This window comes from Coloeus monedula (genome assembly GCF_965178545.1).
Source record: "Coloeus monedula genome assembly, chromosome: 26".
In the NCBI taxonomy this organism is placed as follows: domain Eukaryota; kingdom Metazoa; phylum Chordata; class Aves; order Passeriformes; family Corvidae; genus Coloeus; species Coloeus monedula.
The window spans coordinates 5,697,322-5,725,314 of record NC_138806.1 but is presented as its reverse complement, the minus strand read 5'-3'; the positions used below and the strand labels follow the sequence as shown (position 1 = coordinate 5,725,314).

Genomic DNA, 27,993 nt, shown 5'->3' with positions numbered 1-27,993 from the left:
TTTCCCACCGAAGGAGCCGGCGATTCCCGGGAAAGGAGCGAGCTTTACCCGCAGCACCGGCGCGGATGGCGATTAAATATTCACGCCAACGTCGCTTAACACCTTCCCATCAATAAAAGGCAGCGCCTGGTGCGCGGCTGGCGCTGCTGGAGCCGAGTTTTCCCTCGCATCCCCGCCTGGGAGCCATCAGCACCCCCCTGCCCTCTCTCACCGCCTCCTCTCCGCTCCGAGAGTCCCCGAGTCTCGAGTTGCGGGGGGCAGGAGAGCCCGGGCGCAGCCCGAGGAGCGCCACAGAAGGCTATTCATTATCTTTAAGTTTATTTAATATCTCCGGCTTCTGGAACGCGCTCGGCGGCGGCGTTGGCACTGCCAGACCTTGTCTATCAAAGCGCCATTTGTTCCAGCGCTTCCCAGATTTCCCCTCTCGCCTCCTCCTCCCCCTCGCCAGCCCCATTCCAGGCGTGCTGGGAGCTCCGCGAGAATGGGAATGGGAGGCTCGGGGGCAGCTCGGCCCTGCCCTGGGCTGGCTCTGGGGGTCTGCGCATCCCTTCGGCCTCCCCGGGGACGGCGCCTCCTTATCCAGCCTAAAAAAAAAAATGAGGGGAAATATCCTAAAGCAGCGGATTTCCACACGCACACGCCCTTCCCGCCGTGGGGAAGGGAGGAGGGGAAGGGCGAGGCCGAGGGAGGGGACAAGAGGGATCCCCCTGCACGGGACCCCCCCTTCCCCCGGCGAAGGGACAGGGATGGGGGGCGTGGAAAGGGGTCCCAGGACCCCCCCCCCCCCCAAAATTAAACCCCGAGCCCTCATCGATACAAATCCCTAACGAGGGCCCTGTAATGACTTCCCGAAGTCGCTGCAGGTCTGGGGAAGGGATGCCAGTCACAGCCACAGATCAATTCTACACCCACGGAAAGTGACTTAATAAATGGAAGCTCGCCAGTTATTATCCCTGCTAACAGCAGGCCCCTTCTTATTTGTCCTAATTAGCAAGACTGAAATGTCGGAGAGGAGAAGGGGAATATTCAATAAAATCTAAATTATTGAATGGCTGTAAGATTCCGCCATTAGTTCAGCCATTCTTTACCTTCTTCGAAATGTCAAACAAATGGGGAGCGAATATTTGCAACGCTGCCCTTCTGTTCCGCGCAACTGGAGGGCATATATTAAGCGTATTAAGCATATTAAGCATATTCAGCCCTTGATTGTTGTCAAAACACCGCAATTGCCTGGCGATTATTAAGCCGGGAATATGCAAATGAGCGGCGCCCGCACGTGTTGGCGGGGCTGCTGAGGTAATATTTATTTTGTGCTGCTCCTGGCGGGGGATGTGTTTGCTGAAGAGCTCCTCGAAGGCCTGGAGGTGCTGGAACAACGCGGGAAGATCTTCCGTGGAGGAAAAGGCCAATCGGGAATCGGGCCTGGGAGGCGGGAAGAGTTGACTTCTCCTGGGAATTCTGCTGCTTTTCCGGGAATGTTCCTCTCCCCGGCTGAGCTGTAGCATCGTGTTCCAGTTTTTCATCGCATCCCAGTCCGCAGCTCTCCCAAAGCTCCTCCACCAATAAAAAGGAGGAGCTGGGAGAGCAAACCTTGCCCTGCTCGTGTCCCGGAACCTCCCGCATCCATCCCGGTGATTTTTTTCCTCGCTGCAAGGTGAAAATAGAGGGGGAAAAAATGGGAAGAAACCAAAGATTCGCCCCAGCTCGTCCCATTGGATCTGGTTCTCCACCCCAGCGAGGTCCCCGTTACCTCAGCGCTGTTTGATATCGATAAAGCCGAGCTGCTCATACCAGCGATTGATGAAGATGTTAATTAATTCATGCGCTTGTTGGAGGGCGGGGTGAGGAGCGAGCGCGGCAGGGCCTGCGTTCGGGATCTGGATGAATCCCGAGGGATTTGGGACCCGGGGGCAGGAGTCCCAGACCCCTCCTCTCTACCCTCGCCCAGTAAAAAACACGCAAATGAACCTCATTAATGGGACGAGCCGGGCTCCAGCCTCACTGCAGCCCATGGAAAAGGCCGAGGGGATTTCCAGGGAAGCAGGACAGGATTCCCCGAGCCAGCGGAGGAGGAATTTGATCCCTTGGCGCTGAAGGAGGCGGGGTTTCAGGGGTCTGGGCCACCCTGAAAAGAGGAAAAATGGGAAAATCGGGAGATTTTCACACAATCTTCCACTCCAGGAGGTGCTGGGGAAACGCAGAGCTCCAGGCGCGGCCCTGGCCCGAGTGGCCCAAGTGCCCCAAATGTCCCAAGTGGCCCAAGTGTCCCAAATGTCCCAAGTGGCCCAAGTGTCCCATCCCTCCCGGGGGCTGCTGAGCACCTGCGGAGCGTCCCTGTGCGGGGACCTCGGGACCCTCCGCCTGTCCCCACCCCTTGAACAATTATTCTACTTTCTCCTAATTACCTGGGCTTTTCCTGCGGATAACCCGGTGCTTGTAACTCATTAAGTCCCTCCTGCGCCTCTTTGGACTCCCGAACCCCGCAGTATTTCCCCGATGCGCTCCTTTTATTCCCCCTCTGCAGTTTTTTCCCCCCCAGGAGCAGCCGAGCGGGCCGGGAGCTCGCCCAGCCCCATGCCGGGGCCATAAATTCCGCTGTCAAGTCCTTTTGGTGATCACCGAGTCCTCAGCCAAACTCGCAGCCCCGCTCCTTATAAATCACCCCGCCAGGAGCCACGAGTGACATTTCTTACGCACGACACCAACTTTCTCCGCCGAGGGTTATTTTTAACGCCAAAAACGAAGCATCTGAACACTCCGGAGCCTTTGGAAATGCCTCGTTCCTCCTCTGCCTCCTCTCCCTGGTTTGTCTCGGGAAAAGATTTCTTACAGGAGGTGCTCCCACAAATTTCCTTTGGAGGAACGCGATTCTCCCCCGCGCCAGGAGAGTGGTTTAAAAGCAAATTAAGCCCCTTTTTGGGGCAGGGATGGATCTTCCCTCCCTCTTTCCCCCGGGATGCTGCAGCCTCGGGGTCCGGGGAGTCGCTTTGTGCCCCTCAGGGGGAGAAGCTGCTCTCAAGCAAAGCTTGTTTAAAATGTTTAAAATCAAGATTTAAGAATCAAGACTTAAAATCGAGATTTAAAATCAAGATTTAAAAATCGAGATTTGAAATCAAGATTTAAAAATCAAGATTTAGAATCCAGATTTAAAGCCCAGATTTAGAATCCAGATTTAAAACCCAGATGCTTCCATGGGGTTGAAACAAAAGCGGGGGGTTCTCCCGCAGGGCCGAAACCCCTCTGGCTGATTCAGGAGAGACGGGGCCGTGTTTCCACTCGGGGACAGCGAAGATTTTTGTCACAGCGAGTGCCCCGGGCTGGACGGAGGGGACAAGGACAGGGGGTGGCTTTGGTGGCACCGAGAGCTCCGGCCCAAAACGCTGCCGTGCCCGCTGTGCCCTCCTCATCCCCTGCCCGCGCTCGGCTCCAAGCCCGAGGTTTGGGGTGGCAGCTCCTGGAGCGCTCCGGGCCCTCCTCAGCCGCGGGGAAGCGGCTCCGTGGGATCTGGAGCAGGGAATTTCCCCCCTCTGCCTCCCACGGGACAGCGCAGCTTCTCCTCCCGGGAACCAGAGCTGGGAATTCACCCCGCCCTCATCCTCATCCACGCCCGGATATTTCGTTTTAATCCCCAAACTGTGCCCGAGAGGAGGGATAACTCCCTGTCGCCCCCGGTGCTGCGGTGAAAATCAAAGAATGGATAAATGAGAGGCCGAGGGAGGGTAGCACCGAGCTCTGGGCAGTTGGGAATCTCCAGCCACACTTTTTTCCTTGACCGCCTTCCCTCTCTCAGCTCCCCATAAAGGAGGTTCGAAAGGAATAAATAAAAGGGTCAAGGACAGAAAGAGGCTCAGTCGGGGCTTGGTTGTTAAAAATAAGCTGATATTTCTTTGTCCAGCGGGTTACGAAGGTCTGAACTGAAGTTCCGCACTTCCGCAAGGGCAATTAAAACTAATTATTAATAATAATAGCAACAACAGCAGCAGAAATTTGGTGTAGGGCAAGAGGACACAAAGGAAATTTCAGTTCCCAAGTGATTCCCAGAATCTCTGCACCCACTTGGGTGCTGCGGCTTCCCAAAGCAGTCCCCACAAGCCACCGTTTTGGGGCAGAATATGTGACTTTGGAGAAGCCGGGGCCGGAGAGGAGCGCGGAGGGTGGGGACGGAGCATCCTGGGAGCGCCGGGAAGGGATCCCCAGGCCCCGGGAGAGGGTTGGGAACGCGGCCCCGTCTTCCATCCCGGCTTGTCCCGGTGTTCCCTGCCCCCGGCAGGTACGGCCCGAGGGGCTGCGGGGAGGAGCAGCCGGGGGCGAGCAGCGGGGACAAGGTGGCGACCATTTCTGGGGAGAAATCGGCCCCTTTTTCCTTCACCTGGGGTTACACGCAGAGAGGGACCCAAAAAAAGCGACTTTCCCAAAGTGACTCCAGCCCCGCATCCTCTCCTCGGCTCCATCTCCACCTCCACCCCGTCTCAGCCCTCATCCGACCGTCGGCTCCACGGAGGGACCAAGAAAAGCCTTTCCCAAAGTGATTCCAGGGAATCCGCCCCCAAAATTCCACGTCCCCACCCCGCCGTCCCCAGCCCCGCGGCTCGTCCCCGGCTCGGGAGCTTTGCAGAATTTTGCAGAGTTTGAGCAATCGTGGCTCAAATTCTGACCCCGGTCCCATCCGATCTCTCCACGCAGCAGAGAAATTCGGTGTTTGCACCCCAGGGCCGCCTCAGCTCTAATTTAGGCTTCGCTGAGAGGACGCGCAGGAAAAGTTTCCCCTCCACAGCTCGGGATCAGGGATTTTTCTCAATTTTAGTGACATCGAACATCCCCCTGATGCACCAGCGGAGTGAGATCAGGGCGGAAAACCATCAGACAGCACGAAACGATTGATTCGAGGCTGAAATAAACATCCACCCTTTCCTTTTTTTCATTTTACAGCCATGAATCATCTCCGAGACATCCATTTAAACGCGGACGCAACGAAATATAAAAGGAATCAAATTAGAAATCGATTTCTCTTGCGAGGGGAACGACGGGAGAGTTGCTCTGAATCTTTACATTCACTTTATGCAAAGAAGGAGGCAGAGAGTTTTGGAGAACGTTCGCAACCCAAAATGTTTTATTCCCGAGTCTCTCAGCATCAGCAAAGTCGGCGGAATGAATGAATAAATGGGCGCGCAGCTCTGGAAAATGTCATTATTATTTTTTTATTGAAGGATGGGAGCTGCAACTGGCTAAAAGTCGAGTTTTCCTTCGGGGGAGGGATTGGAAGGAAGGGAAAACGTTGATGCCGGGGCTGCCTGGGCTGAAATTTCTCAGCAAACGTTCCCCCAACGTGTTGCATCAGCCGAAGCTCGCAGCGAAAGGACGCGGGTTTGCCTTTCAAAGTGAACTTTTGGCCTGGGGTAAAAGAGAGAGAGGGAGAGAGAGGAGAGAGAGGGAGCAGAGCCCTCCTGGTCCTTCTGGGAGTGTGGCCGAGCAGTAAATATCCTGACAAGTAACAAATGACTGTGGGCGTCGGATTGTTGGGTGCTCTTGTCTCCCTTCCGCCAACAAGTAAATAAATGTTGCCTACCTATGTTCCCATTCTCTGAGCGCCCGAGTGGCCGGGCTGGAGGCCGGCTCTGCCCACCTCCTCCTCAGCTGGACCCTGCTCCGGCCTGGCCGCGCATCCGAGCCGAGATCAAACCAGCAAAGCCGAGCTTAGTGCCCCACAATTGCTTAAAACCCCTAGAAATTGGTGTTGGTAGGAAGTGTGCGGGTGCGTGGATGGACGGGCAGATCCCGAGGCGGACACGGGGATCGGTTTCAGTTCCGTTCCCGTAATTGCCAGGCCGGGCCATGGCATCGCTCCAACAAAAGCCATTCTGTCTCCCCGTAACTTTATTTCGCCGCCTCATTAGAATATTGATCTAATTACGGTGCTTTTACCCCGGACACAAAGCCCGTGTGGCGAAATTAAAGCGAAAATGGAGCGGATTTTTCTTGGGAGCTTTTAGCGGACTCCTCATCCCGGAAAAGGCCAAGCGCGACCCAAGGCACTTTGTCGGGAAGAGTTTCCAAGTGAATAAAAGCGCATCCCTTTGTGTTTATGGGCGCAGGGCGGTCACACCTCCCCATCCCCTCTTCCTCTTTTCTCTTTCTCACACGGAGCCGGCATCGGGGAAAACCTTTTTAAGTCGGGGAGAGGGGAAGTTCTGCCTGAAATCGGCTCCTCGCATAACTCGGGGGCCTTTTTAGCACTTAAAACACTCGCGGGTCATTCCAATCCTTCCCCCAGCCCCTCTGCACCTCCCCGCACCCCACCTCGCTGCTCTCTTCTAAAGTCTTTGAGGAAAGATTTTGACGCGTCCGTGTTGTTATCAGATTGATGGGCAGGGTTTGATTGAAGCCCCTTTGTCATGCAAATGTCAGGCCCTTGATGGATGAGCCCGGAGCTGGGACAAACTTCGGGAGCCCCGCGCTCATTGGGCTGGGCCCGCTCCGTGCCCGCCCCGCCCGCGGGTCCCCCCCGGCCCCGCCGAGGGCTGCGGGGTTCGCGGGCCGGCGATGCCTGGAAGGAAGTTTTACAGCTTTGACATACTACCCAAAGGTTGTAGGGCAGGCGGGATCCCCCCCAAAACAGGCTGACCCTCCTCCATCAGTGGCAGATGGACAATACCAGGATGAACTCCTTCTTAGAGTACGCAATTTGTAACCGCGGGACGGGCGCCTACCACCACTTAGAGCCGGGCTCCCCTTCCTTCCCCCCGTGCTCAGGTAGCCCCGGCAGTGACACTTTGAGCTTCGGCCTGCCGGGCACCGCGGCCGCTGTCGCGCATCTCCCCCAGCAGAGCTTCCACCCTCCCTCCTGCGGCCGCTCGGGCCCCTTCGCTGGGACTACCCCGGGCTACCCAGCGCAGGCCGGCGGCCCCGGCTACGGCCACCAGCAGCTCTACCTCGGCCAGCAGGACGCGGACGGGCCGTACTTCCAAGCGGCCGGGTATCCCTCGGGCACGGGATTGGGATCCGGCCTGGCCGAGAGCTACTGCGGGGCCGCGGGGCAGTTCCAGCAGCAGCCGCTGTTCGGGCAGGAGCAGCCCGGGTACCTGCCCGGCCTTTACGGCGGCCTCTCGCCTTCTCTGCACGAGGAGCAGGAGCCGCCGGGCCCCCCCGAGCCGTGCCCCAACGCCGGCGCGGCGCAGACCTTCGACTGGATGAGGGTGAAGAGGAACCCCCCCAAAACAGGTGAGTTTGGGGACAGGGGCCCCACCCCGGCGTGGTGGGGGACCGGGAAATGTTGCCTTCCGCGGGATCTGGACTCAGCGGGTTTGGGTTTGGGTTGCGTTCGTTTGGGGTTTGGGGGTCTTTCTTTTTAAACCCCACACAGAGCTTTGCCAGCCACATCCGATGGAGCGTCCCTAAGCTCGGCTTCCCGCAGGCCCAGGGCTGAGTTAAGCTCAGCTCGGAGTAGGAAACGCTCGGCGCTTCCTGCTCCTTCCGCAGCCGTGGCTTCCATCCCCTCCTCTATTGTTCAACTTCCTTCCCCACGATCTTCCTTAAATCACGGCCTTCCCTCCTCCTCCCCCCGCCATCATCACCCTCTCCCTCCCCTTCCACCCCTTCCCGCGCACGTCCAGCGCTCCCGCGGGTTCCGGGAGGATGCAAGGGATGGTTCCAAGGGGAAAAGCGGAGCCTGGGCCGGGGGTGGCTGTGAGGAGCCGGGAGGGAGCGCGGAGCCGCGGGCGAGGGAGGAGGAGGAGGGAGAAGGGGCGCGGGGGAGGCTCCACAGGGAGAGGGCTCCTCCGGCCGCTCCTGCCCTGGTGTTTTTGGGTCCTTCGCAGGCAAAACGTCCGAGTTCGGGCTCCTGGGGCAGCCCAACGCCATCCGCACCAACTTCAGCACCAAGCAGCTGACGGAGCTGGAGAAGGAGTTCCACTTCAACAAGTACCTGACCCGGGCCCGCAGGGTGGAGATCGCCGCCACCCTGGAGCTCAACGAAACCCAGGTCAAGATCTGGTTCCAGAACAGGCGGATGAAGCAGAAGAAGAGGGAAAAGGAAGGGCTCGCCCCGGCCGCTGCCTGCAGGGCGGCGAAGGAAGCGGCCGAAGCCTCGGATCAGTCCAACTGCACCTCCCCTGAGGCCTCCCCCAGCTCGGGCTCCTCCTGAAACCTCGGCCCGGGGCTGTCCCCGAGGGGCTGCGGAGCCCCCCCGCAGGAACACGAGCCCCCCACGGGCAGCCCCGACCCCGTGGCAGGGGAGCCGCGCGTCCCTCCGAGCATCCCCGGCTGTCCCCACGCGTGGGACACCGATGGTCCCGCTCGCATCTCTCTCTCTTAATTTATAGCCCCTCTGGAAAGCGCTGGACTCCCAAGGAGCGGCCGTGTCCTGTGTCCGTAGCAATTTCCGTGTCTCAGGGACGTTTCTCCTCTTCCCTCCCCTCTAGGAACTGCACTTTCAACTACAGACAAACTTTAAAACGAATTTAGTTCTCTCCCCCCTTTTGAAAAACGCGCACAACGACTTTTTTTTCCCCCCTCCCCCTGCCCGAATCCCTCGCTCGATGCGTTTTTCCTCCTTACGAGATTGTTTAAAAAAAAAAAAAAAAAAAAAAAAGGGGGAAAGAAAGTTTTGGGCATTTTTCCCCCCCTTCCTTTCCCTTTTACTTCCTGTTTGTGTATCTTGGAAGGAGACCTGAGGCGCTCAAGACGCTCGAGGCCTCTGCAAAGACCCAAACCCCGAGGAAAAAGAGGAAAAAAAAAAAAAAAAGAAAAAAAGGAAATTTCTGCTCCCACTTTGCACTATTTCTGCTTTACAGGGTTTTTTTTGTTGCTGTTGTCCACGCGTTTTTTGCTGCTGCCGGCGGAGGAGGAAGGAGCGGGGCGGGGGGGGAAAGTGTGATTTGTGTTATCAGGGAAAAGGAGCCCAGGCTGAGCTCGGGGGGCTTTGGGGGCTGTCGCAGGAGGGTGGATGGGGACAAGGCTGCGGGGGGGCCGCGATTTATTTGTGCTCCCGACAGCCTCAAAGCTCGGAGCGCGTTCCTCGCACCCCGCACCCTCTCAGGCTTATCAGAGCCAGATAAAGCCGCGCTCCAACCCAAACGCCCTCCCTGCCTCCCTCGCGAGGAGTTCGAGAAGGGAAAACCAGGGCGAGTGCTGTTAAAAATGGTTTGAATTCTCGGCCAAACCCGAGCGGTTCCTCCAGCGGAATCTCCCGTTCCCCCTCCCGCTCCCTCCCCCGACATGGAACTACCTCAGCCCAATAAAGTTGACTTTTTCCGCAACTCCCGGCTTTTCAACCCGATGGGAATCTCTGGGAATTGCGGGGCGCGGGGCGGGGGCAGCCCGAGCTCGGAGGGAGGAGGAAGGAAGGAGGAAGGAGGGAAGGAAGGAAGGAAGGAAGGAAGGAAGGAGTCTCCGGCTGCTTCCAAAGCTCCCAAACAAAGGGGCCGATCCCTTTTCCTGCGGGCGCACCCCGAGCCCCGCCCTGGCATCTGCAGGATCGGGCCTGGCTTCCCAAAGCCAGGAGGGATAAAAACCCTTCCGGCGTGGGGTTCTCCGCTCATTTCCCAGCGCAGCGAGGCCTGACGAGTTCAGAAAATCATCCTCGGTGTGGAAACTCCGGGAATTCTGCATCCCTGGAGCTGCCACAGAACCCGGGACGGGCTCGGGGTGGGGACGGGAGGAGTTCCGGACTTTTCCGGACAATTTACGCGCCTCAAACCCCGAAACGAAGCATCAAATGTGGTTTATTCCCTTCAGCTCCCCCAAGGCGAGCCCTAAAAGGGGATTTTCCAGAGAATAAATAAAACCTCCAGGTTTTACCTCCAGGGAGGGACGGAGCGGGGCCGGCGGGGAGGGAGCAACAGCGGGCCCGGTCCAGCTCTGACCTTTTTACCTCGAAACGCCTCTGGGATTTCTAAACAAGTAAACAGAGGGGCTGCCAGGAGGAGCCATTGTTCGGGCTTGGGCAAATTTGCAAATCTCCTCGGCGGGGGAGGCAGGGGGACGAGGGGTGAGGGATGAGGGAAGTACCTGCTGCGGCTGCAGCCCGGCCCCGGCGCTGCTGCAGGGCCCTGGGCATCGCTCTGCCCCCGCAGATAAAATCTTCCCCGCTCTAATACACTCCTCTGGCCCCGAAGAAAAGGTTTTAGAGTGCCCAATTAGCTCAGAGATAAGAGGGGGAGAAAAAAAAAAAAAACAGAGGGGAAAAGGTGAAAAGGGGCTTTCCTTAGAGTCGCAGTTTGCAAAAGGTCAGGGGGAAAACACCAGAACAAACAAAAAAAAAACCCCGCGCCCGAGCATCCCTGTGCCCTGCGCTGCTCCCACGGGGCTGGAACCGGGATGGCGACCGGGCTAGGCCCGGGATTAGGCCCGGTCCCAGGTGAGGAGAGCGGCAAGGGAGGGATGAAAAGCAGGGTACCGCTGCGTCGGGCACTACAAAGGCTCCCAGCTCCCCTTTGAAACTCAAAGGGATCCTCCGGAAGATCCCCCGGAGCCGCCGCCAGCGCGTCCTTCCTTCCCCACGGAGCCCCCCGGGGCCCCCCAGCCCGGTCCCGGACCCCCCCCGGGCTGCCGGGCCGTGTTCCTCGCTCTCACAGCCAGCAGCGCTCCCGGCTCATCCCTTTTTTCCCCCCCTCCCGGAGTTTCTCACGCTCCCTTTTGTCCCAGGAGCCCCAAACGCAGCCCGGGAAGCAGCGGGAGCCGCCCGGAAAGGCCACGGCGGGACAGCCGCGGCTGGAGATGCCTGGGCTGGGGGCAGCTGCTCCTAGGAAGGGCTGAGGGACATCCGAGCCGATGGAGAGCGGGATCCGGGATTTCGGGACGCGCGCAGGTGCATCCATGTGGGACGGGAATGGGTGGGAAGATCGGGCAGGAGCTTCAGTCGAGACTTGGCCTCGTTGCCCTGGTTGGGTTTATCACAGATACTTCATTTACACGCATCTCTTTGTTTTATATACAAATGATACACGACACTTTATATCCCACGTATTCCACGTATTCCACGTATCCCACGTATTCCACATATTCCCTGTCTCCAGGTGTCCTCCCGTGGCTCCCTGCGTTTTTCATGAGCAGGAAAACGACCCCAAGTCCCCCACCCCGCACACCCTCACACCCTCAGCCACGTCCTAATGGAGATTTATCCCTTTAATATCCCAAAGGAAGGGGAAATTCCCGGTTGAGGGAAGGGCGCGGTGTGAATGATTTACGGCAGCCCGGGCTGCGGTCCCCGGTCAGGCGAGGGGACACCGAGGGTCCCTCTGCCGTGGCTCTGTCCCCAGAGCGGACCCGAGGAGCTCCGGGGCCATCTGTTCCTCGCCCCTGGGTGTGAAATGTTTCTCTTCTCGCCGGAGCGTTTGTTCTCACCACGCGAGGCCCTTTTGATCCTGCGAGAGGACATTCTGGTAAAAAAGAAATAAAAATAAGGATAATAATAATAATAATAATAATAATAATAGCCGGCAGATCGCTCCTCGCTTTCAACTCCACTTTGGGGGCTGCTTTTAACTCCTCCTTGGTGTGAAGGTGTGAAGATCCTGCGGGTCCCTGTTTGGGGACAAAACGTCCCCTTCAGGGACTCGGCCGTGGCTCGGCTGGGCTGGCCCCGGCCCTAAAAGCCTTTGAAGCCCTGAGGAGGAGGAGAAGAGGGCAAAGGAGGCTTTTGGGTTCCTCCAAAGCCGTGTCACCCCCCAAAAATGGGTCAGGGGCCGCCCTTTTTCCAGAGCGGGATGAGGGGGAGACATTCTCAGCGAGGGGTTTGGAGCTGGGACAGGAGCTGGGTCCATCCAGAGGCAGCAGGGCAGGGAGGTGCCCAGGCACCTGCCAGGGAGCCGGGACACCCCAAATCAGGTAATCCAGGGGCAATTTTCTGGAAAATTTGACACGAGCGTGGTTTTGGGTGCCACCGACATCCCTGGAGAACCAGGCAGGGGTGAGGGCAGCTCCCTCAAATCCCGCCTGGCACATCCAGGGATGTTCCCTGCCCCTCCCATCCCCGCGGGGCTGGATCCTGGCACCCCGAAATCCTGGGATCCCGGGAGCCGGACACGGATTTAGTTGGATTTTGTGTATTTAGCAGCGTTTCTTCCAAATATTGAGAATATTCATCCTGCAGGATTGATGCCGCTGGGGTCACCTGGACTGAAATCCTCGGCTTTAAGGCGCTGGGATTTAAGACCTGGGAGCTGCTGACCCCATGAAAAGCTCCTGGGTCACCCCACGGCGCTGTCCCCTCGCTCACCCCGCTGCCCCTCACCCCCGACACCGAAATTTCAGCGCCGAGCAGCCTCATTTTAACCTCCCGGGCAGGTGAAACGCGCTCTGGGGGGCGAAGGATGGGAGGAACAATCGCGGACAAAACATTTCCTGGCTCTCCGGAGGCCTCTCCCACCCTTCCCGCGGCTCCGACAGCTCCATCCCATGGATTCGCTCAATATTTACTCAGCCTGATGGGTTTGCTCAGGACTTGCCTCGCTCTGCCGGGTCCCCTTCCCTTCCCCTCGGCCCCCGGTTCACGCAAAGTTCAGCCCGAGATGAATTCACCCAAAGCCGGGCCCGAGGGTCACGCCCGGGGCCGCCGCTCGGCCGAGGAGCCGCTTTGAAAAATTATTTGGGGTTAAAAAAGGAATAATGGGGCCGCGGAGGACGCGCAGGGAGAGGGGGAGAGTTCACGGGCGTTCGCTGTGCCCGTGGGACAACCCCGAGGTCATAAAAGCCGCAGCAGGAGGGGGGGAAAAAAAGATGTGTTTTTATCTGTATCTGATATTTATCTGAAGCGTCAAACGCGCGCGTCTCCGTGGCTGGCTGTGAATGAGAGAAAAAGGGGATTTCTCGGTCAAAAAATGGTCTGAGGACCGGAGATTCAAAGCCAAAGTGAAGGGAATTGTTGGTTGCTGCCGTGGCAAGGGAAGGGAGCTGAAATCTGCCTCGGCAACGGCAGCAAAAGGCGCTTCTGAGAGGTTTTTATCAGAGTTGGATGGAAATTGGAAATATTGCAGCGGGGTCGCTGCAGAATTCATAAAAAAAAGAAATCGGGACCGCAAGGAAACCCCCCAAATGGGTCGGAACGAGGGAAAAATTGGGTTGGTAACTGGAAATCTTCCCCCGTGAGGCTCTTGAGGGCAGCGGGGTCACCTGGGGACGGTGCCGGGGATGCGGCAGGAGCTGAATTTGTCCCTGTCCAGGTAAAGGTGAGGAGATTCTCCTGGAGCGCCGCTGCCTGGCTGGCCAAAAGAATTCCAGAGGTTTTTTTGGGATCGGCAGCTCCTCCCTGAGAGCTGGGGGGTCCCAGGAAGAGCAGGGCTTGTCCCCAAAAACTTGGGAGCCTTTGCAGGGCATTCCCACCTTTGGGAGCAGCTCCGAGGGAGGTTTGTGCTGGGAATTTGCGGCCCTTTCCCAGAGAATTCCCAAAAATCCCGGCCAGGGTTCCCTTTAAAATCAGGCGCGAGCTCCCTTGAAGAGCCCACAACGCAAATCCGCTGAGATTTGAGGCAAAACTCCCAAGTTTTGGGGGAATCTCACGGGATTCTCCTGGTTTTTCCTCTGGAGTTAACCCGAGGAATTGTTACCTTGGGAAAACCTCACCTCACTCTGCCTTTATTTATTTTCTCCCTTTTCCCACCAATTCCACCCGAATTTTTTGGTTTCCCAGCGGCTTCTTGGAGCCCCCCGTGGGTTTTTAGTCCAGATTTTCCAAGGTTTTTTTGTTGTTGTTGTTGGAAAAAGCGAGAGAAGGCGGGAGGACAGCGAGGAGCGGCTTTTCCAGAGGGAAACCCCGAGGTTTTATTTCAAATCTAGAGGTTGGCACCCAAAAAAGGCTGCAAAAATCTCTCCTTGCCCTCGCCACTTTTATTAAGAGCTCGGAATTCCCAGCTCCTGCCAAGCTCAAAGAGCAAAACCACCCAAAAACCGCCTTTCCTAAGGAATTCCCGTATTCCAGAGGGGGGAAAATCCTCCAAAAATTAAAAATAATTGGCTTTTAACCTCGGTTTTATTTTACCCGGCTGGGGAAAGAAAAAAAAAAAAAGAAAAAAAAAAAGAATTATTTTATTTTTTAGCTGCTGTTTCTCTGTCTGAGTCCCCCTGAACGAGCCACACCTGAAAATCTTGGAATTGCCGGCAGGAAAAACGGCGGGATTTGGAACGCAGCTCCCGATTTCCACCCTTTTTGCTGCCATTAGGGTGTCAAATACCCACGGATTTACCGCGGAAACTCGTTTATTGCGGGCGAGGATGGGAGAAAAACGCTTTTTTAATGGCTTTTTAATTGTGTTTCCTGCGGAAGGATCGCAGATAATTCACATTTAAACCCCGCCCGGCAGAGAGGAGAAAATAAAAGCTGCTCCCAGCAGCCGGGGAGGTTGGAAAATTCTCCTAATTCCAGGGAAACGCGGATTTTTGGGGATGAAACGCTCCCAGAACGGATTTGGGGCGATGCTGATGGAGCTGAGACAGCCCCGGCTCCCCCTTCCTGCAGATCCCGGGCACCTCCCGGTCCGAAAAACTGGGAAAAGTGGGAAAAATTGGAATTTCCCCCTCAGCATCACCAGCTGTAGCAGTTTTCCAAAGGATAAATCATTCCCTGGTGGAAAATTTCGGGTTTTCCCCCCTCCCACTTTTTTTTCCCCCCCAACCCCTCCCTCCTTTAAGGTTTTATCCCCTCCGATCCCACTGGAAAAGCAAAAACCAACCCAATAAAAATGTTATTTCCGCGCATTAAAATTCATCCTAAATTATTCTCCAACCAAATCTCCCTCCCGTCATTATTTTTTTGGAGGGTTTTTTTTGCAGGAAAAGACTTTTTCGAGGCCGAATTCCCGCTTTTCCCTTTGTCCATCGGCTCCGGAAAGGCTCCTTCTCCTCGTTATTGATGGATTTGGCGGAGTTGGGAGAAATCCGCTGGCGAGTGGAAGCATCTCCTTGATGGATGAGGAGCCGGGCTCTAAATCAGCCCCTACTGATACAAATTATTTTAATCTGCCCCTTTTTATGATGGATTGGGAATTTATGGAGTCGCGAGCTGCGTTGTGAGACTCCATTGTGGAGGCTGGCTGCCCATAAAGTTATAAAAAGGCTTCTAGGGGAGGATTTAAATTATTTATTTCATTATTTTATTTTGTATTTTATTATTTAATTTAATTTAGTTTTATTATATTTTATGTTACGTTGTTTTTCTTTTCTCTTTTCTTTTCTTTTCTTTTCTTTTCTTTTCTTTTCTTTTCTTTTCTTTTCTTTTCTTTTCTTTTCTTTTCTTTTCTTTTCTTTTCTTTTTTCCTTTTCTTTTCCTTTCCTTTTCCTCTTCTCTTCTCTTCTCTTCTCTTCTCTTCTCTTCTCTTCTCTTCTCTTCTCTTCTCTTCTCTTCTCTTCTCTTCTCTTCTCTTCTCTTCTCTTCTCTTCTCTTCTCTTCTCTTCTCTCTTCTCTCTTCTCTCTTCTCTTCTCTTCTCTTCTCTTCTCTTCTCTTCTCTTCTCTTCTCTTCTCTTCTCTTCTCTTCTCTTCTCTTCTCTCTTCTTTTCTAATTTTATTATATTTTACGTTATTTTTCTTTCCTTTTTCTTTTCTTTTTATTTTCCCTTCCCTTCCCTTCCTTCTTTTCTTTATCCAACCCTCATGTGTTTAATTCAGAGCTGGGTCCAACCCTCAAATTTTAAATCCAGGCCTGTGTCCAACCCTCAGATTTTAAACTCAGAGCTGAGTCTAACTCCACTTTTACATCCAGAGCTGTGTTCAGCCCTCGAGGTTTACATTCAGAGCTGGGTTTAACCCTCAAATTTTCTCATTCTCGCGCCCTAAATGAAGATTTTGTGGAAGGTTCAGGGAGGGGCAAAGGGAGGAGGAGTCCCCGTGTTTATTCCCAAGGTGGGGGAATGCCCAGGGAAGTTTTTCCCTTCCCTTCCAGGAACGGGAACCCAGCAATTCCCTGATCCCCAGCCTGGGCCAGACCCGCTTGCGGTGGGGTTTGTTCATTTATTTGTTTATTTTTTGGCTCCTGCTGCCCCTCAGATCCGCCGAGCTCCCTTTGCATAAGATCAGAGAAAGTTCCCTCCCGATTTCCGCCAGCTGGGGAAAAGTCAAGCAGCAAAATCAGGGTTTTTTTTTTTTTTTTTTTTTTTCTGCTTTCCTGCTGCCAGATAAGCGCAGCATTCCTGAATTTCTGCTTTTTGTAAATCCTCTTCTATGATGTGGCCACTTCAGAGGGGCGGCGGGGGGTGGGAGGGGGGAACATTCCGGGGACATTTCCTCGCCAGCACATCCAGAACATCAAAAAAAAAAACCCAAAAAACCCCAAAAATCCAACCCGGAATTTTTCTTGTCTGTTCCACCAGGCAGACAAGAGAGGGTTGCGAAACTTCTCCCGGTATCACCGCAAAGGGGATTTTAATAAAAAAGAGCAGCGGCCACGCCAGGGCTCCCAGCAAGATAAAAATTCTCCTTGATCTGCTGATAGGGAGGAATCCGCCGGAGTGGCAGATCAAAGGCAGCAAAAAACGCCCAAATTTTGGGATAACAAAAAGCATTTCTTCTCCTCTTCTCCACCCTCAAATCTCCATCTCCTTCTCCGGGGCCAAAAGAATTTCCCTCCATAAATAATTTCCAGAATTTCCCTGTTGAACAATAATTTTTTTTTTTTTTTTTGGGGGGGGGGGGTGGTGGAGGGGGAAAGAGAAGAAGAAAAGCAGCGTGGGGTTGTTTTCCATAACACTTCTTGGAGGCTCCACATCTTTCAGTCCCTTATCAGGTTTTTGAAATACGAGGCACCGACGGCTCCTCTCTTTTGGGAGCCGGAGGTTATCGGAGTGTAAATACCTGAGCTCTTTTGAGAAAGAGCAGATAACGTCTGACACACGCTCCTGGCCCCGCTCCTTCCCAGCTTTTATCCCCGTTTCACCTGGGCTTTCACAAGCCAAGGTGTGCTCCTAATCGCCCGGCAGATAAGCCCGGCTTTATCTCGGATCAAGAGCGCCGGGATCACCTCTGGTGTTTGCTCTTTTTTTTTTTTTTTTCTTGTTAAGAAGTGCTAAGTCTTTTTTTTTTTTTTTTTTTTTTTTTTTTTTTAATTAAAAAGAGGTTTCAAACATGAATTTGGGGATGGGAAACCACTGGGGCAGTGCTTGGGGGTTTTCCCGCCAGGAAGTTGGGGTAAAACCCATGAATTTTTAGCGCGGGGGCAAAATGAGAAGGAAAACGGAGGGTTTGTGGTTTTTAGAAGTAAATATCAAACAGTGACAACTCTCAGAAGAATCGCTGCCTGCAAAGGAAACGCCTCCGCCCCGAGGCCGAGACTTCCCGTGCAAAACAGGTGAACGACAGCGAAAAAAGCCCCAAAATGGTTCCGAACCAGGCAGAGGGAGAAGGCGGCTCCCACGAGGTTTTCTCCTCCCGTGGGGTGAAGGCCTTGGTACAAAACCTGGAGGGGAGGAGCTGGCTTTGGAAAAGGACGCAGAAAGGGAAGTTTTGCTTCTTATTTAAGTGTTGGGTGGGCCGTGGAGGGTCCTGGAGAGCTCGGGGTGCTGCAGGAGTTGTTGTTCCAACTGGTTTTGGGGCTGGCAGGGTCACAGAACCTCCCCGAATTGGTCCATAAAGGCCTTTTGGGTTAAAATTGAATTAATTTACAAACCCTGGGGCAATCCCACTCCTTGAATTGTTGTCCCCTGGGCAGGATTTGCTGTGTTAAAGGTGGGTTTTTGGGACAGCATCCCCTCGATCCTGGCTGGTTTCCCTTCCCAGCTCCTGGAATTGTGGTGTGGAGAGGGAGCAGAGCCCAGGGCACACCCAGCTCTGTCTGGAGAAGGTCTGGATGGAGGAATGACCCCCTGGATTTCACTGAGCAGAGCCCAGGGCACACCCAGCTCTGTCTGGAGAAGGTCTGGATGGAGGAATGACCCCTTGGGTTTCACCGAGCAGAGCCCAGGGCACATCCAGCTCTGTCTGGATGGAGGAATGACCCCTTGGGTTTCACCGAGCAGGGCCCAGGGCACATCCAGCTCTGTCTGGATGGAGGAATGACCCCCTGGGTTTCACCAAGCAGAGCCCAGGGCACACCCAGCTCTGTCTGGATGGAGGAATGACCCCCTGGATTTCACTGAGCAGGGCCCAGGGTACATCCAGCTCTGTCTGGATGGAGGAATGACCCCCTGGGTTTCACTGAGCAGGGCCCAGGGCACATCCAGCTCTGTCTGGAGAAGGTCTGGATGGAGGAATGACCCCTTGGGTTTCACTGAGCAGGGCCCAGGGCACATCCAGCTCTGTCTGGAGAAGGTCTGGATGGAGGAATGACCCCTTGGGTTTCACTGAGCAGGGCCCAGGGCACATCCAGCTCTGTCTGGTCTGAGGAATGACCCCCTGGGTTTCACTGAGCAGGGCCCAGGGCACATCCAGCTCTGTCTGGTCTGAGGAATGACCCCCTGGGTTTCACTGAGCAGATCCCTGCTGGCCCTAAAGGGTTTCTGGACCACCAATTCCTACAAACTCATCCCAGGAGGGAGCAGAGAGTTCAGACCACCCAGACACAAGGAGTGCTCCACAACTGGTTTGACTTAGGGAGGAGCAGGGAGTGGGAATGGAACTGACTCAGATCCAGGCGAGTGAGGCTGACTTCTATCCACCTTTTTCCCCCTCCCCTCCCGTGCAGGCCGAAGTGGAGGAGCTGATCCGCAGACGAGGCCGATCAAAACCCGGCTATTAAATCCCGACTCGAGTGAGTGCGCCGTGATTTGCGCAGAGTTTCTTACCAAGCACAAACCTGGGGGTTCCCTGCTGGCGCTGAACCAGCGCAGAGCCTCTCCCCGTAACAAATCCTCTCCTCTTTTTGCCCACTCAGCCTCACGGCCGGGGCCATAAATCCCCGTCCCCAGAGATTCCCCCGTGAGCGGTTTATCTCTGGTATTTGCTGCCCCGTGTCCTCCTCGCTCCCAGCGCCTTCCCCTCGCGCAGGTGGGGAGAAAGCCAAATAAACATTATCAAACGATGCCATCAAATATTTAATGTAGGCCGTTCCTGAGTGCTCCGGGAGGAGCGGGGCTGTTTAGATATCACATGTTCCCCTGCCAGCTCGCCGCAGCACCGCTGAATAATGGCCACGTCCTCCCGGCCACCTTTGGCCACCGCTGCCCTTGAAGTCGCTTTCCCGAGCCAACATCCCAGGCTGGAGCTGCTCCAGCTAAAGCCGGGATTGTTTACAGGAGCTGCCGCCTCCCTCCCCTCGCTCCACCTGGTTTGTGTCTGGGCCACGCCGTTGGCATGAGGGCCATCCATCATTTTCGCTGGCCGCGTTCCGCGGGCAGGTCCCGCTGTCGCTGCCCCGCTGGTGTCTGCAGGGGCAGCTCCTGATAAGAGCTCGCGTGATCCCGGCTTGTCCTGATCCCCCCGCGCTGGGGGCAGGCGGGACACGGGATGCAGCTGGCAGGGGCTAACAGCAGTTTATGCCCCAGGGTCAAGTGGTTCTTGTGTTCAAGGGAGCGAGAGATAGCAAATAGGGGGGGGGTTTCTCGATTTTTCCCTTTTTTTCCTCTTTTTTCCGTCTTTTTTCCATCTTTTTTCCTCTTTTTTCCCTTCTTTTTCCCTTCTTTTTCCTCTTTTCCCCTCTTTTTTCCTCTTTTTTCCCTCTTTTTCCCTCTTTTTTCCCTCTTCTTCATCTTTTTTCCCTCTTTTTTTCCTCTTTTTTCCCCTCTTTTTCCCTCTTTTTTCCCTCTTTTTTCCCTCTTTTTCCCTCTTTTTTCCCTCTTTTTTTCCTCTTTTTCCCCCTCTTTTTTCCTCTTTTTTCCCCTCTTTTTTCCTTTTTTCCCTCTTTTCCCCTCTTTTCCCCCCTCTTTTTCTCCTCTTTTTTCCCCTCTTTTTTCCTTTTTTCCCTTTTTTCCCCTCTTTTTTCCTCTTTTTTCCCTCTTTTTTTCCTCTTTTTCCCCTCTTCTTCGTCTTTTTTCCCTCTTTTTTTCCTCTTTTTTCCCTTTTTTTCCTCTTTTTGTCCTCTTTTTTCCCTTCTTCTTTCGTCTTTTTCCCTCTTTTTTCCTCTTTTTTCCCTCTTTTTCCCTCTTTTTTTCCTCTTTTTTCCCCCTTTTTCCTCTTTTTTCCCTCTTTTTTCTTTTTCCCTCTTTTTTCCCCTCTTTTTCCTCTTTTTTCCCTCTTTTTTCCTCTTTTTCCCCCTCTTTTTTCCTCTTTTTTCCCTTTTCCCCTCTTTTTTCCCTCTTTTTCCCTCTTTTTTTCCTCTTTTTCCCCTCTTCTTCGTCTTTTTTCCCTCTTTTTTTCCTCTTTTTCCCCCTTTTTTCCTCTTTTTTCCCTTTTTTTCCCTCTTTTTTCCCTCTTTTTTCCCTCTTTTTTCCCTCTCTTTTCCTCTTTTTTCCCCTCTTTTTTCCTCTTTTTTCCCTTTTCCCCTCTTTTTTCCTTTTTTCCCTCTTTTCCCCTCTTTTTTTCCTCTTTTTCCCCTCTTCTTCGTCTTTTTTCCCTCTTTTTTTCCTCTTTTTTCCCCTCTTTTTTCCTCTTTTTTCCCTTTTTTCCCCTCTTTTTTCCTCTTTTTTCCCTCTTTTTTCCCTCTTTTTTTCCTCTTTCCCCCCTCTTTTTTCCTTTTTTCCCTCTTTTCCCCCCTCTTTTTTCCTCTTTTTTCCCTCTTTTTCCTCTTTTTTCCCCTCTTTTTTCCTCTTTTTTTCCTCTTTTTCCCTCTTTTTCCCCCTTTTCCCTCTCTTTTTCCCCTCTTTTTTTCCCTCTTTTTTCCTCTTTCCCCCTCTTTTTTCCCCTTTCTTCTTCTTCTTTTTTTTTTTTTTCTTTTCTTCTTTTTGTCTTTGTTTTCCCCCCTCACCCATCCTAGGAAAAACATTGCAGAGAATGGAAACAAATTGCTCGTGTCTCAGCACCGATTTATTTTTAAACTCCCTTTGCTTATTCCAGGCTTTCCGAAGCTGGGCAAACCCGGCTCAACTTTTAATATGGAATTTTAAAGCGATTGCTGTTAAGGAGAAGAAACCAAATAAAAAATGGCCATCACATCTGATAACCCAGAGAAGGAGGGAGAGGCAAAGGAAACATCCACACCCGGAGGTTTGGGAAGTTTATAAACCCTCAGGCTGAAGGGTTTAAACTCACCTTTAACTAATGGGGGTCAGGGAAGGAGTTTCTTGGTGGGGTAAATGACCCGATAATTGGATTTGCAGAGGTTTCTTGCACCTTCCAGCCCAGCAGCTGCTGCTGCCTCTCCTGGCGAGAGTCTCAGAGCAGGAGAAACAAGGATTTGATGCAGTTCCAGTTTTATGATGCTGCAAATGCTGTTCTTTGCTCTTTTCTGGGCTCTGTCGTAAGATCTTACAGGGATGGTGCTGGAAAAGCTCCATTTAAGGGTTGTCCTGCAGGATATTTCCCAGGATTTTGCTGCATTTGCAGCCAGGCTGGCCTCAGATACATTTATTTTAAATTATTTGGAGTTCAGTGCTCTGGGACAGGCACAGCAGCACCCGGACGAGGTGACGGACAAGGGACAATTCTCCCAAAGCAGCACACGGAATATTCTGGAGAGGCTGGGATATTTTTCCAGCAATAAAAAGCATCCACAAAGACCTTTAGGACTCAGCCCTCTGCTGTCTTTTCCCTCTCTGACAGCATTTTTATCCAGGAAATTCTCATTCCCCTCGGTCAAAACAGATCCCATGGAAAGGACAAGGCCCCGGAGGCCTGGGCCGGGTGCCCTTAAAATGTTTTATTTTCAATCCCACGTTGCTTCTCTCATCCTATTGATTTCCCCTTTCCTCACAAGTGCTCTTGGCTGCTGGAGGAGCTCTGAAAGCTCCGAGTAACTCATTATTTTGTCACTTTGTGGCATTTCCCAGGGAGAAAAATGGCAAATCCACAGAGCAGGCCCGGCCTGTTTGTTTACGTCGAGAAAAAAGCAGCTGTGTCACGAGAGTGACAAAAAGGGGCATTTCCACCCCAAAAACGCAGCCTCATCTCGTTTAAAAAGATGGATTTTATCGGTTTGAGCAGCTGCTGGGTCACTGCCCAAAGGTTGGAGCAGTTGGTGAAGAGGCAGGGCAGGATTCGGAGCGGCGAAGGAGAAAGGAGGGATGGGGGGAGAATTCCTGCTGTGAGGAAGGGCCGGTGGACTCGGCTGTGGGGAATCCTGCAGGAAAAGCCACTGTCACTGTCACGTGTGGGGCTGGGAGCGCCGGGAATTGCGGGATTTCTGCACGGAAAACCCGGGAAGCACAGGAGCAGCAGAGAGGGCAGCGAAACCCAACACCCAAACCCAGGAGTTCTGCGGAGGTTAAATCTCCTTCCTATTTATACCGATGCCATGAAGATTTTTTGCCTTTTCTTTTATCCCCCTGTTCTACCTTTTTTACAACTTCTGTATTCCCAGTGCTTTTTGCCTCCATTCTTGGCCTTGTTTGTCAAGCTCAGAGACTCAACATTTGAGAAGCTTCGTGGCCAGGGATCAGTGTGCCCCAGAGCCCAAGGTGCTCTCCAGAACACATCCTGTAAACCAAGACAGAACCATCCAGGGAAGGTTCCTCAGGGAGGGGGCCTCACTCGAGCCTCTCATTGGGGAATCTTTGATAGATCTGCTAATTAGTAACACCTAGAATGTTCTACCCAATGTTGGGGGCAGGGACAGACACAGGGATAGACTCGGGGGGTGCATCTCGATGCATTCGACCTGGCCGTGTGCACCTAAGGATCCTTCAAATAAATCCCAAGGTAAAATCCCTTTTCCCCTTCTAACCGTGTGTGCCTCTTGATTTTAAGACCAAGAAAAGGCATCAATACCCTGAGCTCGTTTCTCCCAGTAAACAACACGATTGAAAAGACTGAAAGGAGCTCGTTCAGCCCCGGGGCTGTTTCATCCACCTGCTGCTCTATTTTTAGTGGCAGCCTCTTGCCAAGCACAATTAAAGAGGGAAAAGCAGCAGGACTTTGGGTGAGGATTTAAAACGCTGCCTGTCCCCGGGATCACTGGGAGCCTTTTACCTAAGAACAAGCAGCCAGAGCAAATGGAGCGGCAGATTTCACCTGGGGGACTCATCTCTGCTAACTTTAGAAGCTTTAAATGAGGTTTTTATCCAGTCCAGCCGCTCAGGCTCCTGTTAGAGCACAGCTGAGCTGAACTTTGGCTCAGGAGGGCTCAGCTGATCCTCAAAAGTGCATTTTTGCCTTGACTTATTATAAAAAAATCCATAAAACGCCAGCTCAGAGACCTCACCTGTGGCAGTGTTCATTTTGCTCCCTGTTTGGATGCACCGCTCTGCCTAAATTTGTGTTCTAAAACTTGCTCTAAGGTTTTAAACATTTTTTGATCGTTTCCTGGTGCAGTTTTGGGTGGAAAAGGAGATTTTTTTCCTCCTGAATTCTGATGTTTTCCCTTCCACCACCAAAGGTTTTTGCAGGAGCAGCATCTCCCAGAAACAGCTTTAGGGGTTGAATGAGAGCCTCTAAAAGTTTGGGTGGAAAAGGGGATTTATTTTTAAATCATATTTCTGATGGTTTGGGTGGAAAAGGAGATTTTTTTTTTTTTTTCCTCAGCGTTCTCATGGTTTCCCAAAGCTTTTTGTGAGAACAGCATCTCCCGCTAAACAACTTCAGGGCTTGGGTGAGCTGCTGTGAACCTCTCCCTGGCCACCCCGACACCGCAGCTCGCTGACAACTCCGAGGGTTTGGGTTTTGGACACCCGATCCCGCAGACACGAGGCAGATAAACGGCAGCAGCACCTCCAGATAATCTGTCACCACTCGTGCCGGGCCCAGCCCAGGAGGAAACATCTCAAAGCTTGGAAAAACACATTCCTCTCTTTCCCTCCTCTTCCCGAAGTTAAAAACCACGGGAAGAATTCTTTGGGCTAAGTAGAGGTGAGGTGGTTTCCGCTTCACCCACCCTGGAAGGATCAGGATGCAGAGAGTGGTGAATTGTTGGGGCTCTGGGGTGGTTCCGAGGTCCAGCACGGAGTTTCTGATTCCCCGTGGGAATCTTGAACATCAAATGTATTTCTCCATTTCTCCATTTCTCCATTTCTCCATTTCTCCGTTTCTCCGTTTCTCCATTTCTCCATTTCTCCATTTCTCCATTTCTCCATTTCTCCATTTCTCCATTTCTCCATTTCTTCATTTCTTCATTTCTCCATTTCTTCATTTCTCCATTTCTCCATTTCTCTGTTTCTTCATTTATCCATTTCTCCATTTCTCCATTTCTCCATTTCTCCGCTTCTCCATTTCTCCATTTCTCCGCTTCTCCATTTCTCCGTTTCTCCATTTCTCCATTTCTCCATTTCTCCATTTCTCCATTTCTCCATTTCTTCATTTCTCCATTTCTCCATTTCTTCATTTCTCCATTTCTCCATTTCTCCATTTCTCCATTTCTCCATTTCTCCGCTTCTCAATTCCTACACTTCTCCATTCCTAGAGAATTCCTGCATTCCCGATCCCCATCTGCCTGGCCTGGCAGCCTGATTTTCAGCCCTGTTCCACAAATTGCTTTCTCACATGATTTGAAGGCGTTTTTTTCCCAAAGCGGAGCACTGCAGCCTCCCCCGAGCGAGGCTCAGCCCCTCAGCAGGAGCGTTTTCCACACAGGAACATTTTCCACACAGGAACATTTTCCATGCAGGAACATTTTCCACGCAGGAGCATTTTCCACGCAGGAACATTTTCCATGCAGGAGCGTTTTCCATGCCTGAAGACGTCTGCCAAGCCCCAGAACCCCTTGAACATCTGCTGAGGAGCCAAAAAAATCCCTGAGCCTCAGCAGTTCGGGGGCCTGGGCTTTTTTAAAAGCCACATCAAGGTCCTGCTCAGCTCCGTGTGATCCTTTGGACACCAGCCCAGGGAATTGGGAACTGGAGCCGGGATTAAAGCGGGGCTGGAGTTGGAAAAATGTCGGGAAAAAGCTCCCAGGTGGGGCCTTGGAGCTGTTCCAGGCCCTTTTGTTGAACATTTCGCCCCTGCTGCTCCTGCTTTGAACAGGAATTTTCCCCTCCGTGTTTTACACGAGATCTGGGCCGATTTCAGGGCAGTTTTCTCGGCAATGTTGGGACCCACACCTGAGATTCCCAATTTCCCAGTCCCTGAGGATCTAAAAGCTGCACTTTTTTTAGGCCTTTGTCTCCTCTTTATCCCGTTTCCTCCCCGTTCTGCTCCTTCCTTTTGTCTCTGTCGCCTTCCTGCTGCTCCAGAGCTGCTCCATCCATGGGGAAATTCAGATGCCCCAAAACCCCCACATTTTGCCCCATATTCACAGCAGGTTTATCCACCCAGGAACAAATCCAGAGCTTGTTTTATCCTGGGTAGGACCCAGAGCCTGCTTTGGCCGATTTAGGATCCAGAGCCTGTCTGAGCAGGATCTTTCACTCATTCCCTTTCCCTGCCTCCATCCCAGGGCCCACCAGCCCAATCCAAGTCCTTTCCCACCATTCCCTGATGTTTTGCCTCAGGGAGTGTTTGGAGATGGGGAGGAAATCCATAACCTGGGATCCCAAAATTCCAGCAGCACGGATTTTGTCAGTGTTTTCTTCCTCAGGAACCGGAGTTACGGGACGAGGAGTGACGGGTTCAGACTGCACGAGCGGGAATTTAGATGGGATGTTGGGAAGGAAATCTTCCCTGGGATGGGATTCCCGGAGAAGCTGGGGCTGCCCCTGGATCCCTGGGATTGTCCAAGGCCAGGCTGGAGCCACCTGGGATAGCGGGAAGTGTCTGGATAACAATGGACAGGGCTGGATGAGCTTTGAGGTCCCTTCCAGTTTAACCCATTCCATTCCATTCCTATTCCCTGAGAACCCAAAGGCCTCAGCAACATTTTGCCCCATCTCCCTCGTCCAGAGACAAAATCCCTGGAGCTAAAACTCAATTCCAGGCCTGTCAAGAGGACCTGGAGAAGGATCCAGAGCCTTCCCGAGCCTCTTGGAGTTCAAATTCTGCCCACAGGGATTTCCAGGCTGTCAACAAGCTCCCGGCAGGAATCTCGGCTCACTGCAGGGAAAGGGGCACGGACGTTCCCGGGAGCTGCGCGGGAATGCGAGAGGCTCGGCCAAGGAAAAGGGAGTCCAGGAAATCCCTGGGAGCGCTGAGTGAGGCAGCGGAAAGAGGCACGAAATGAAGGCAGAAAACGCCTGAGGAGGTGTCAGTCAGGCTGAGGGGCGTCCCTGGAAATTCCCAGCCTTCCAACGGCTCCGAATCCAAGAACTGCAACGAGGCAGCATCCAAGGATCTGCACCACCTCGAGCTTTCCAAGGATGAAGTCATCCCCCTCCCAAAAATGCCCAATATTCCACGGCAGAGTCATTCCCCTGGAATATTTCTTTCCTTTTTATTTTGGATGGGCCATCTTTGCAAAGCTGGGAGGGAGGAAAAAAAAAAACAACCAGGAGACGTTTCCGAGGTGAAGCTGCCCAGCTGGCAGGTGATTTATGAAGTGCTGAAAAGCATCTTCGGAGCTGTCATTTATCTCGGAGCTCTCAGCCTAAATAAACAAAGAGCCGCCCTTCCCCTAATTATAGTTCCAGTGGAAACCATTCCAAAGGCCAGGAGCTGCCGTTGGAAAAGCCCCTCTGGACATCCAGCACGCCCCCGATATCCCGGCCCACAGGTGCTCCCTAGTGGAGCATCCGGCCCTTCCCAGGTCCTGGCCCTGCTCTGCTTCACCTCCTGGGAGGGAAATCACATCAAGAATTCCAGGAAAACCAAATCCAAAGGAGCAGAACCATCCCGGTCCTGCTGAGGAGTTGCAGATTCCGGGAAAAACCTCACGCTGCTGGATGAAACTCTGAAGGATCTGCTCTCAGCCAGAGCAGGAACAACCTGTTCTCCCCCAAATCTTTGCCTACACCGACGCCCCACCCTGATCCCGGCTCTCCCCTTGGATGTCTCAGCATTCCCAACCCCATTCCCAACCTTTGATGGGTTTCTGGCTCCTGCAGAATCTGTAAATCAGAGATTTCCTCCTATCTAAGAGATAAGGGAGTGAGTCCAGATGCACCAGGAGAGCACGGGGGAGATAAAGCCGGGGAATTGCACAGGCAGGAAATCTGGATCCTTGTCTGCTGGGAGATACCGGAGTTTTGGGATTTGTTAACTGCTGGTTTTTTGTAAACACGGAATCCTGGATCAGACTGGGTTTGACCAGGAGCCAGGACTGCATCCCTGATGGGAAAAATCAAAGGAAAGGGAGAAAGGAGACAGAGATGGGAATGAGGAATGGGAGGAATTTCATGGAGAGAGGATGAATTGAGGCTGTCACTGTTCCGGGAGGGATTTGTGGCAAAACTTCCTTCAGAATATCCATGGATTTCTGTGTGGGATGGATTGGACCTGCTCAGTTTGGGGGGAAAATGGGAAAAGGGGAAAGGGAAAAGGGGAAAAGGGAAAAGGGGAAAAGGGAAAGGGGAAAAGGGGAAAAAGGAAAGGGGAAAGGGGAAAGGGGAAAGGGGAAAAGGGGAAAAGGGGAAAAGGGAAAAGGGGAAAAAGGGAAAAGGGGAATGGGGAAAGGGGAAAAGGGAAAAGGGGAAAGGGGGAAGGGAAGGGAAGGGAAGGGAAGGGAAGGGAAGGGAAGGGAAGGGAAGGGAAGGGAAGGGAAGGGAAGGGAAGGGAAGGGAAGGGAAGGGAAGGGAAAAAGAAAAAGAAAAAAAAGAAAAAGAAAAAGGAAAAGGAAAAGAAAAAGAAAAAGAAAAAGAAAAAGAAAGAAAAAAAAGGGAAAAAAAGGAAAAAGGAAAGGGAAAGGAAAAGGAAAGGAGACTTCTGTGCTTGCTTCATTCTGCTCCCGTTTCTGCACCAATCCAGGCTCCCTGTTCCTGCTTCTGGGAAGGGAAGAGCTGCATCCCTTCTCCCAGCAGGAACAGGAGGACGGGATTCTCCTGGGCTGGATTGGAGGCGAAGCCAGCAGCGCTTGGTGCTGGTCCCTGTCCAGCTGGGAGCCATCTGTGCTGATCCCAGAGTTTTTGTGTTAATCTGGAATAAACTGATGGCTCCGAGGGCTGGTGGAGGGAAACATTGCCCAGGTCGCCATCCAGGAGTGGTTCCTATGGATGCAGCGGGAAAGGAGGAAGCTGGGCCAGCC

At 53.1% G+C, this 27,993-nt stretch overlaps 1 protein-coding gene across 1 annotated transcript; it reads left to right on the top strand.

The window, feature by feature from the left end:
• Nucleotides 1–6,641: 6,641 nt before the first annotated feature.
• On the top strand, nt 6,642–8,398 carry HOXB1 (homeobox B1; the record flags this gene model as incomplete). The annotated part of the gene is made up of 2 exons (XM_082297441.1): nt 6,642–7,218; nt 7,815–8,398. 2 exons carry the CDS (start codon nt 6,642–6,644, stop codon nt 8,138–8,140), a joined length of 903 nt encoding a protein of 300 aa, XP_082153567.1. The 3' UTR covers nt 8,141–8,398.
• Between the last annotated feature and the right edge of the window lie 19,595 nt (nt 8,399–27,993).